Source organism: Macrobrachium nipponense, chromosome 28 (genome assembly GCF_015104395.2).
Source record: "Macrobrachium nipponense isolate FS-2020 chromosome 28, ASM1510439v2, whole genome shotgun sequence".
NCBI classification, from domain to species: Eukaryota; Metazoa; Arthropoda; class Malacostraca; order Decapoda; family Palaemonidae; genus Macrobrachium; species Macrobrachium nipponense.
The window spans coordinates 56514685-56526796 of NC_087217.1; the positions used below are offsets into that span (position 1 = coordinate 56514685).

The 12112-nt window shown below is 38.8% G+C and overlaps 1 protein-coding gene across 2 annotated transcripts in view; it reads left to right on the forward strand.

Annotated features, from left to right (window-relative positions):
* The window catches only part of LOC135201756 (cell adhesion molecule Dscam2-like), a 180581-nt gene that overhangs the window by 20974 nt on the left and 147495 nt on the right, over positions 1-12112 (forward strand). For both annotated transcript variants that reach the window (XM_064230993.1, XM_064230994.1), the window contains exon 3: positions 5284-5401. In XM_064230993.1, coding sequence (XP_064087063.1) covers positions 5284-5401 — 118 coding nt within the window. The remainder of the gene's footprint in view (positions 1-5283; positions 5402-12112) is intronic.

Here is a 12112-nt window from a genome sequence, read left to right on the forward strand (position 1 = left end):
AGACTAAAGCAAATAAGAGGGACCAATAACACTACCGTGATAGTGATATATTTCTCCGTGCGTTCGCTTGGAATCGCTGCCTGGTTCCCATTTTGTTGACCTATTGCTCGCGAAATTCATTTCGGCCACTTTTATCCGCGGGCAGTCGATGGACACCCAAAAATACTCCTTGATAGTTTGGTGGCCTTGTATTGCCAGACAGTTTACCTGCCCTCAGGTGACAGGTAGGAAGCGAGCGGGGTCTGGGTGGAAATAGCTAGCTAGAGGCTTCTCTCTCTCTCTCTCTCTCTCTCTCTCTACTTGGTTAATTTTCTAGCGTGTTGCGGATTTTATTTTTATTTCATATTCTTCCGTTGCTAGTCTTCTCGAATATTTTATATTTGAAATTTGCTCAACCGTTAATTTTAGATGACGTTTGTCGTTTGAATTTACATCGGGAAAGTATGTTTCTAACTATCAGGAAGATAGAAATGACTGATCATCTGCGGCTCAAAATGTTCACGTCAACTTCCATTCTGGAAGGAGGAGGAGAGATTCTGGAACTCTTGTTGGGTTAATTGTGCCTTGTATCAGAGCGGGTTTTGAGTTCCTTCAATTTGCTTATTTGTTTGTATGATGATTTTACGTTGCATGGAACCAGGGGTTATTCAGCAACGGGACCAACGGCTTTACGGGACTTCCGAACCACGTCGACAGTGAACTTCTATCACCAGAAATACTCATCTTTCATTCCTCAATGGAATGACCGAGAATCGAACTCGCGGCCAACGAGTTGGGAAGCCAACACCATACCGACCACGCCACTGAGGCGCTTGCGTTCCTACAGTCATATACAGGTGTATATTGAATATTTAAGGACAAAGGAAACTGCTTTTATAATGGAATGATATTGTTGCTAAAATGGAAGGGATGTGACGAAGACATTAAATGCAAAACGTCCTCTTGGCAATAGTTCCCGCTAGGTCGTTCATTGATAAGTATGTGTCACTTTATCTCTCCTATCCGAATGAAGGAAGAGATCAAGGTGAGAGAGAGAGAGAGAGAGAGAGAGAGAGAGAGAGAGAGAGAGAGAGAGAGAGAGAGAAAATAGAAATCTGTGAAAGTTCAAGTAGAATCGACAAGGAAAATATTACCTCCTTATGAAGGCGAACAGTCAGTCTGCTGCATCTTTTTCCCCAACTCTCTCTCTCTCTCTCTCTCTCTCTCTCTCTCTCTCTCTCTCTCCTCTAACCCTGTGCCCCTCCATCCTTCACTTCTCTTGACGAACATTATCGCGTTATCAGAAAGCCTGCCACTCTTCATGTGTGTTTGTTTAGCGGTATATCTGAGTTCCCCGTGAATGGCCGAAGAGAAAGAGCCGAGAGAGAGAGAGAGAGAGAGAGAGAGAGAGAAGAGAGAGAGAGAGAGAGAAAAACACAATTTCTCCCAAGGCATATATTGTCAACTGGCGTCGACTTCAGTCCAAATGGAACTGAAACGCCAGCGAGAACGGCCGCCAAAACATCAGGTTTTAATTTTCCCACAAGTGTTCGCTCCCTTTTCATTTTTTATTAACGGCGTCCCCCATTAAGACCAGCATCCCGCTGCTAAGCCTCCGTCGGTGGAGTGTAGTTCCCTTGCGCGTGTCCCTTCATTCCCTTAGAATAAATGTTTAAATTCAAGCCGCTTGCCATCGCCGGCGACGAGGGGGGGGGGGAGGGGAAGGGGGGGAGAGGGGTCGTCGCCATCCGCCTTGAACAAAACATTTCGGGTGAAATGAACCATAATTATCGGACGCGATGCTGGCCCGAGGTAAACGGCAGTCGATAATGTGAAATAACATGTTCAATTTATATCTGGTCCGTATTGATGGAGGTGGCAGTCATGCGCAGGGCGGTGTGTCTCGCGTGTGTGGCTTTTGTTTTCTTTTTCCACTTTTTATGAATGGTAATGTTAAAGTGATTACTACATGACAAGCGTGCAAGCCTATGGTACCAAATTGGTGCATGCGTGTACAGGCTGTAGTAGCTTGCGTGCATATGTGTATATATATTATATATATATATATATATATATATATATATATATATATATATATATATATAATATATATATACCACGGGGGGTACGAGTGTGTGTGGAAACACACGCGTCATAAAAGTAAAGATTGCTAGGTAGGCGTGTGTACTATATGTATACTTCATGAAGTTGCAAACTCCTGTATTCATGTTGAATATATGCGTGGTTATGTGGATTTTATATAAGCAGACAGTCTTAAGGAATATTTGTATTATACATTACATATATTTATAGTATATATATGTATATATATATATATATATATTATATATATATATATATATATAATATTACTTGCTTGATCTCCTAGCCTTGCTAATTATTCATGTCCCCTGCGAGCTGTCCATTTTATAGCCAGCGCAGACTTTATCTTTCCTTTTTCATTATACTGCGGCCCATTTGCAGGCGTCGGTTTTGGGCGCCGTTAACACAAATCTTGGAAGCTCCCTTTTGTTTTGCCACTTGTTGTTGCGCCAATATTCCACTTGTCAGAATTTAATTGGGCCGCGTTCCGCCGAGCGCGGATGACGGACGGCCAATACAAAAGGCCGCAATGCTCTGCCGTTTGAATAAAAGAAGATTAAAAGCCATAAATTGGTGAAGAATTTCCCCTGTTTAAAATGATAGAAGAGAAAGCGCGTTTCTATCAATATAGATTGGGAAAAAAAATATATGTATATACATATATTTAGTATGGAACGAATCTTCGTCCTGGGGTGATCCGTTTGAATAGGTCATCTTGCTGTGCTGCTGGGAAAATATTTTTTTGCCACTTGGCAAAACAGCTGCAATCAATAATGCAGAGTAGGCTTTTAAATCTTCCATAGGGAGTCTCCTTTATGAAATTATGCAAACGTTTTCCGCTGATACGAATACTTCGCACTATAACATTTTTCAGATGAATTTAAAGATTCTCCCTGCATACGTTTTGCCTTGTGCGGGGAAAAAACCTAGTTTCTTTATTTTTTGTTATACAAAAGCACTCATAGTCAGTGGATTCCAAAGTATTAGGAAAATCCCATGCGTTTAATAACTTAAAATTCCAGAGTATTTTGAGAAAATCCCTCAGCAAATCCCGTGTTGTTTAAAAAATGTTTAGTTCCAAAGTATTTTGAGAGAATATCGAAGACCAACTCCTCTCTTTTTGTCCTTCATTCCTCAAACCTCGTATTTAAACATCTTCTCTCTCTCTCTCTCTCTCTCTCTCTCTCTCTCTCTCTCTCTCTCTCTCTCAAAAACAGCTATGTTGCATTTTAAGCTTCATTTGAGGTTAAATAGTGGGAAAGTGTGTTTGTTGTTGGCCGCATAAGTCGGGAATGTTTCAAGTTATGTCTGTATCGTCCCTATTAATTCTGCTTGAGAATTTACACTTGTGTAGAATGATTTTGTACACTTGTATACTGTGGCGTTCCTCTCCAGTATTATGCTCTATGTAAATCTCAAAGCTTTACTTTTACAACTTCATTCATTATTGTTTAAACTCCGCTCTTTCCCTCTCTCTCATCTCTCAAAATTCTCCTCTCTTCTCTCTCTCTCTCTCCGTCTCTCTCTCTTCTCTCTCTCTCTCTCTCTCTCTCTCTCTCTCTCTCTCTCTCTCTCATACACAAACAAATGTTCAGATTAATTATAATTTACATTGATTATATATTATTTCCTTTTTGCTTGAAGCATTAAGTGGCTGAATTGTAAATACAATTTAACGATGGTCATAGCTACGTGATTTCAGAACAATTAGCGAAGACTGGAGCTGCGTGATTATTAAACAATATCAAACCAAAGTATCAAACAGATCTGTTGCTACTTTGATTTTTCCGTAGGGAGCATTGTTTTTGACTGTCTTTACATAACAGGTAAGGGCAGTCTCTCTCTCTCTCTCTCTCTCTCTCTCTCTCTCTCTCTCTCTCTCTCTCTCTCTCAATTCATACACACACACATTATATATATATATATATATATATATATATATATATATATATATATATATATTATATACATATGTTTGTGGGTGTGGTTGTGTGTGTTTGTGTGTGATTGTGGCTCTGAGTTTGAGTCTTTTCATAACTTGCGCCGGGATTTTTTCCAGAGCATAAAAGTTTTAGCATCCCTGATCTCTTTAAGAAAACCTGGTGTGCCATCAAGAGGACATTACTTACAAGAAAAACGAGGCTGGGGCAGCGTCGTTCGTAGTCTCTTTAATAATCTGCGTGGAACAAAATGCAGAGAACTGGGTGGAATATATATATATATACATACAATATAGCATTAGTCGTACTTTTCGAGCGAGTTTGATCGTTTATTTCTTAGTGTGGGGGGGAAGTTAGAAATTTTGAATACAAATATGCATGGTAACATATGTATATGTACATGTGTGTGTGTGTATATATATATATATATATATATGATATATATATATATATATATATAATATGTATATATAAATACTATATATATATATATATATATATATATAATATATATATATATATAGTTATATATATATATATATATATATATATATATATATATATAGTGTATGTTTGTGTATATAGTATGTGTGTTACTATGTATGAGATATCTTACCAAGGAATACTTACAACACGTATTTATACAAAAACCGTATTTGCTTTCCTTACTCCTCTTGTTATTCATCGCCGCGTAATTGTTTTTTTTAACAGGTTGTTGTCATCGAGTTTTTTCTATCGTATTTTATTGACATTACAAATTTCAATGAATAGTATTAACTTTTCTTGACTTGATTTTTATTCAGTAATAATTTCACGAATGCTTGTGTTGATGCATCATCAGGAAATAGTAGCCGAGTGCTTATGAAAACATGTAATTATTTGTTTAACTCGTATGTTTATGAGATCGCTCACGGCTACAATTGTGCGCTCGAGGATCATCTAACATGCAAAGAGAGCTCTGTAATGGAAATGGAATACTTCAGAACAGTGTTTGCGGTACCACCTCATGTGAATGAAGTAATTGATACATTGTTTATAGAATGTTTATTTTTTTCCGGACTCAAGTATGAAGATAATTGATATTACCCTAGGTGAGGTTGACCCAGTAAAACTCTTTCAGACAATCAACACTCATAGAAGAGACTTTGTTGGTTTAACGATTTGAATGTGTGTCAATGCTTCTCGCCCTCTTGAATTGTTATGTATTTATGGTTAAATTACAAAGGTTCACCATACCATCCTGTCTGTTTGTCTTTTGCAGATTCGGGCGAAGTCTCACAACCTGTCATCCAGAACAAGATCCGCACGGTGACTGTGCCCGAAGGAGGCACGCTGGTCTTGCCCTGTGTGGCATCGGCCACGCCCATACCCACTGTGAGGTCAGTTGCCTTTGATTTTCTTGTTATGTGTATCGTATATCTTTTGAATGGCTGGGTGGAGATGTGAGTATTCTTGACACTAAGGTAACTTTCATTTTGATATGTTCTGTCGGTTAACTTTTTATGATTGTGTGATCGAGTATGTGTTACATTAGTGTTTCCGAACGTCAGATATAGCGATAATTTTAGAGAAGGTCAAAATGGCCAGTCACGATTCTGGGGAAGTTACGTACATCCCCGAAGATGGGACCAAGGTATCTTCATTTGATCACTTGTATAATGACCAACAATAAGAGGTTGTGCACTGGCAAGGGAGCAGCAGTTGCTCCTACATATTATATATATATATATATATATATATATATATATATATATATATATATATATGATATAATAATATATATATATAGATATATATATATATATATATATATATATATATATATATATATATATATATATACATTATATATTATATATAATATATATATATATATATATATATATATATATATATATATATATATATATATATATATATATATATATATATATATGAATAATATATATATATATATATATATATAATAAAAAGGGCCCCATAAAAACAACGAAATGTAGAAAGTTTGCTATATTTCAGAGGCGAACTGCCTCTCTCTTTAGGCAGGTAATGAATGAGGGTAAGAGTTAAAGAAAGGCGTTATTTATGCCAAGGGATCCTGAAGTCAGCTGTCACGTCCAGTTGGCAGTTTCTCTAATCTTATTAATCGCTTGTTGGAGAAAGATTGTATCTATAACATACATGTCCCAAGCTCATTTCTAAAGGTTTCTTTGTTTAATCAAAGCTGATTCTACCATCTGGTATTTGAAACGACAATTGCTGCTATGAATTATCTATGAAAAATTCCTTTTTATTCTGTGATTATGGCTATTTATATGGTTCAAAATTGCTGAGTTCTGTTGGCCTTACCTAACTGAACGTCTATGCTGTATTAATCTCTGGGGAATGATTTACCTGATAAACATAGGTGTCTGTGTCAACATCTTAATACTATCTGGGTGTGGAATTTTTATTTTATTATTGGGTGTCTCTCGAGTCAGTTTTGTGGGGGACAGTAGAAGAAATACGATGAACCTTTCAAAAGGAGCTTGGGACTCGGATATTATAGATAAAATCTTCCTCCAACTAGCAATTAAGACGATTAAAGAAAAATTGCCAAATGGACTGACGTATTGGCTGACCTCTGGATCCCTTGGTATAATAAACACCGCCTTTCGGTAACTCCTATCCTCATTCATTACCTGCCAGATGAGGTCAATTGGTTCTCTGTAATTTAGCATTAAGTTTCCACAATGTTTTTGTGGGCTCCTTTTTGTCTTTTTGTTAGATGGAATTCTGTTTTAACAGAATATATTTTTCGCAGTCATATATGTATATATAATAATATATATATATATTATATATATATATATATAATATATATATATTTGTGTGTTTGTTTGTATGTTTATGGAAGTATTCTGTGTTACAGAAGGAAAATTTCGTTTTTCATTCCGCCTTATCGCATACACACACCTCACTTCCACTTCCCACTCCTCCTCCTTCTCCTAACCCTCTTTAATACCTTCCTTCTGCGGCCAGGTCTAGGATGGCCCCGGGGCTAAGAGTGCTATCGTTGATAGCGTCGTGGAATTAGATGCGCTCGCCGGATCTCGGCGCAAAAATTTTCGCGAGGAAGACCTCTTGTCGGCCTCGAGAGCCCTCCCCCCCCCACACCGGATGAGGAAGGGGTGCTGGGGAGGGGGTTGATGCCACCCGTAGGAGGAGAGACAGGACTGTTAATGGGATAGGGTGGGGAGTGTGTGTGTGTGTGTGCGAGTGGGTAGGGCGGGGGGAGGGGGTGAAGGATGATGTGGGCGGCACTGATGGGCGGACGGGCGAAGGTAGGTGTGACCAGAGACTCCTTCGGGCGTCCCTAAGTGACGGTGGAGTGTGCACTTGATCGGTCTTTTATTGATAAAGTTGGAATTGCTTCCAAAAAAATTCTCTCTCTCTCTCTCTCTCTCTCTCTCTCTCTCAATGGCGGAAGAGAAGCGAATGCCAATGTCTGGGTTCTGCCTGCTTCCCTACCCCCCCTCCCCTCCCCTCTCCCGATCATCCTCATTCTCTCATCATTTTATGCTAATGGAAATTCTTTGGCTCAGTTGTTGAAATTCATACCTCGAGCCTTTTTTTTCATATTGGTTTTGATAGATAATTATTTCTGATTTTGTTTTTCAGTGACTTTTTCTCGATACTTTTTTTTCTGATTTTATTCAAGATAGCAGATGTCTTTTGCTCGTTGTTCAAATTTCTGATACGTATTGAATTATCTTGATTTTTGTTTCGGCTTTTGGTGTCTCTTTATTAATTATATTATAGTTATCATCTGTTTTAACGTTATCAGATTTATAATCCGTTAATGACATGGAACATGTTTGTTTATATCATACTATAAATATATACATACATTTTTATTATGTGTACCATATATATACGTGTGTATATATATATCTATATATATATATATACATACATACATACATACATACATACTATACTATATATATATATATATATATATATATATATATATGTATATACATACATACCTACATACATACATATATATATATGTGTGTGTATAACATATATATATATATATATATATATATATATATATATATTATTATATATATATATATATAAAGTCACCCACTTCATCGTTGTAACCAATTGTATCCGCTTTTTTCATTCTGTCTACTCGACTCATCGTGGATTAAACAGTTCCGTCTCTCCCGGCATTTATGCAGATAATGGACGTCTGCCCGTCACTTTGTTTCTGTCCTTCGTCATTTGTCAGATTTAGGTCAAATTCAGCCGTGTGGTAGCATCTGTGTGCAGCTGTGACAGTTATTTGTATACGTGGAGGGTCGTCCAGTGTGAATGGCGTTCTTCCATATTTGATCTCTGTTTACGCAGTGTGGATGTTGATTTTGGAACCTGTTTGTTGCGTAAATTATATATATATATACACTACATACATACATATATATATATATATATATATATATATATATATAGATATATATATATATATATATATATATATATATATATATTGATGCATCTATGTATAACTGAGTCACGAAAGTTTGGAACTTGATAAATGCATAAATAAAGGTATAAGCCACGAAGGAAAGTGAAACACTGGAATACACGAGCAACTGAGAGGCCAAGGAAGGGTGTGTTGGATTCTAGGTACTAATCTTCTTATAATCCCTATCTGTCACTTATACGACCCTTCCTTGTCCTCTCAGTCAGTCTGCAAAGTATAGGACGTTGAGTCGAAAGTTCTCGCAGCTACTCCAGTGTTTCACTTTCCTTCGTGGATTATACCTTTATTTATTAATGCATCTATACGTAATACATATGTTTGTGTATGTGTATTTACGTTTGTATATATGTGGATGTAGGAATCCTTGCATAGAGGAATTATGCTACTTGTTATTAACAAGCAATTGCATCCGTCTCGGTTCTTGGTGTCTGGAATGCATGCCTTCCGTGTTCGGGATTTCCATCAGAATGCCTGCAGTCATGCAAGCAAAGGAGAGAACAAAGAAAGAAAGAGAATTTCATACCAGATAACCATGACAACAGGAGGACTGGCCTATTTTCAGCCGAAACTCGAAAATGTCCCCCCTGACGAAAAACTCGTCTTTTGTCGCGTTGCGAGGGAGGGAATGCGGAGCAGTTTTCGATTGGCAAAGCCCCGAGGAAAAACATCCGCTCTTCTTTTGTTTTTCTTTATCGCCATCTAGGAGTTTTACGAGTTCAAAGGATTCCTCTTGCCTCGTTCTTTGTCAGCGTTACCTTTTGGGTAATCTTGTTGAGAAGAGAATTTACCTCCCCACCCTTTTCCCTCTCTCTCTCTCTCTCTCCCCCTAGATGCTGACCCCTTGACGTGGGTAGGGGGCTTAGGGACCAGCAGCTGGGGCATGATGCCTGGTGGGGTTGGTTTCTCACTGGTCCTTGGGGCCCAGCTGCTGATCCAACTAAATTAGTCAGAACTTTTCTTTCTACTAAAAACATTTCATCTTTCTGCCTTCCTCCCTCTTATAAGGTATGGGTTCTATGATGATGACTATTGGCTTGGTTTTGGACATGGTTTAGGCTAAATCTTAGAGGATTTGAAGGAGGGGGCATGAGATGGACGGTTTTTTTCATGCGACCTCACCCGTAGAATAGAAACTCTAGTACCTGACGTGATCGAGCGAGGGGAAAGTTTATTGTCAAACCTATCTTCAGTGCCGGGTCTGATCTCGACGGACATCATGACGCCTTAGCACTGGAGATAGGGTGTATATATGGTAATTACCCCTAGGACGACCCTAATTAAAGGGATGACCCGTCCTCTAAGTGTGACTCCATGGTTGGTATGGGGAATATCTGGATGAAAACTATAATTTTTCACGTTATATGGCAACCCCCCCCTATTTCGGCTGACGACCTATGCTTTTGTCAAAGGACTTGTGCACGGAACCCAAACTTCAATCAATCATGGTCGGTCCCTATGATCAGGGTATACCCCTGGACTGAATGACAGACGGACACAGATGACGACCCAAAGCAATGCGAGTAGATATACCTCCAAGAAATCTCAACAAAAAGCATCTGGCTCCAGTATTGTCACACTGGAACCATATGCCAGGAAGAAAAATAAAAAATTATGAAATAGCTCCTGGGGTCTTTGTACCCAATTCCTTTAATAAATACCTTAATTAAAGCTAGAAGGTGACAATATAGACATTTTTCAAGTGCATAGGGAAATCGTTAAATGTTGTGGAAGACAGCCAAAAATAACACCGCAGAATGGAAACATGCTCCTGGTAGAAAGCATCATCTCCCCAGAGGAAAGTATCAAGTTGATGGGATTGTCCCGGACCTTGCGGGAGTTACGGTGGGTGTACTTCCCCACTCCAGCCTTAACTCCAGCAAGGGCTTGATTTATGCCCCTCAGTTGATGGCTTTCTCTGAGAGAGACTTTTAACAGAATTAAAAAGACCAGGGTGTAATAAAGGTGGACAGGATGACGAAGAAGGTTGATAATAACAGAATACCTCAACCTACCTTAATATTAACTTTTGAAACCTTAAGACTTCCAGAATGTGTCTTTGCAGCCTGGTATAGGTTTTAAGGTAAAGCAGTGCATCCCGAGACCCAGAAGGTGTTTTCCATTGCCAGCATTTTGGACACACCCTACAATCGTGTCGATCCAAATTGCAAGAAAATCCTGCAGTCTGTGTCAACTGTGGAGAAGATGAGCATGGTATGTGCACCAGGGAACCGAAATGTGTTCACTGTGGTGAGGGACATGCCTCGTCATCTCAACAGTGTGATATATATTTACTTGAAAAGGAAATACAAGCAATTAGAGTGATTGAAAGAACAACATTTAAGGAAGCACGAGAGAGAGCCAAAGCAAAGACTGTAAGACCCGGTCTAAGTTTTGCTACTGTAGTAGCAAAATTAAAAAGCCAAAAGAAAGAGACAAATAAAAACACCCAAGTTAAGAGCACAAAAGGAAATCAAATAAAGAATCATTAAAAAGACAGCTAACTGAATCATCTGAGTCAACTGATGATGAGATATATAAGACAAGGTTCGCTAGAACCAACAAGAAAGGACCCTAGTGTGGAATTGAAGAAAATGAAGTGCCAGTTGAGATACACCCTCCACCATCTGCCTCTTTGGAGGCAAGGCCAGTGTTGCTGGTCTGGTGCCAGCTTCTGTTGGTGCCAACTCCTCTTTGGAGGACAAACCAGCAGATGCTGGTCCCCCCTCGGTGCCAGTCCTCGCGGTGGTACTTCTGCCTCATCAGAGGCAGAGCTGGCTACTGCCAGCTACAAAGACACTTGAGGGGTCTCTTTAGAGAACACCTCTGCTTTCTCCATCTCGATAGAGATGGAGAGCGAAGAAACTAAAAAACCCTTCAGTATCAAAAACACTGAAGGAAAGATGTTGGCTCTACGAAGGCGATAACTCCTCCGAAGAAGCCAACAAAACCTTCCATCAAAATGCCTCCCCCTAGTAGAAAAAAGAACTCTCCCATTCTTGTAAAAAGGAACCACAATGTTGGTCCTAAACGTGAATAAATTCACTTCCATTATTCAGTGGAACTGTCAGGGACTGCGAGCGAAGTATGAGGAGTGAAGCTTTTAATCTATGAGCACTCTCCCGTATGGGATATGTTTGCAGAGACTATGCTAGGTTGAATATACCCCTTGTCCTAGGGAATATGTTCACTATAGAACTAAATTTGATTTAGAGGTGGGAAATCATGGTGGATCCCTCATCTACATCCGTCAAGATGCTCCACACTACAAAGTAAACTAAATACTCCACTTCAAGCTGTGGCTGTACGAATTAATTTAAGGAGGCAATATACCATATGTTCCCTTTACATTCCACCCAATAGCCATGTCTCCCAAGAGAACTTAATACATTGATGCAGCAGCAACTACCAGAGCCATTCCTTCTACTTGGTGACTTCAACAGTAGACATCCATTGTGGGGAGATGTAACATCAAACCAAAAAGGGAATATGATGGCATCATAATAGAAAATGAAGATATAGGTCTTCTTAATACTGGAGAACCTACCCATTACCA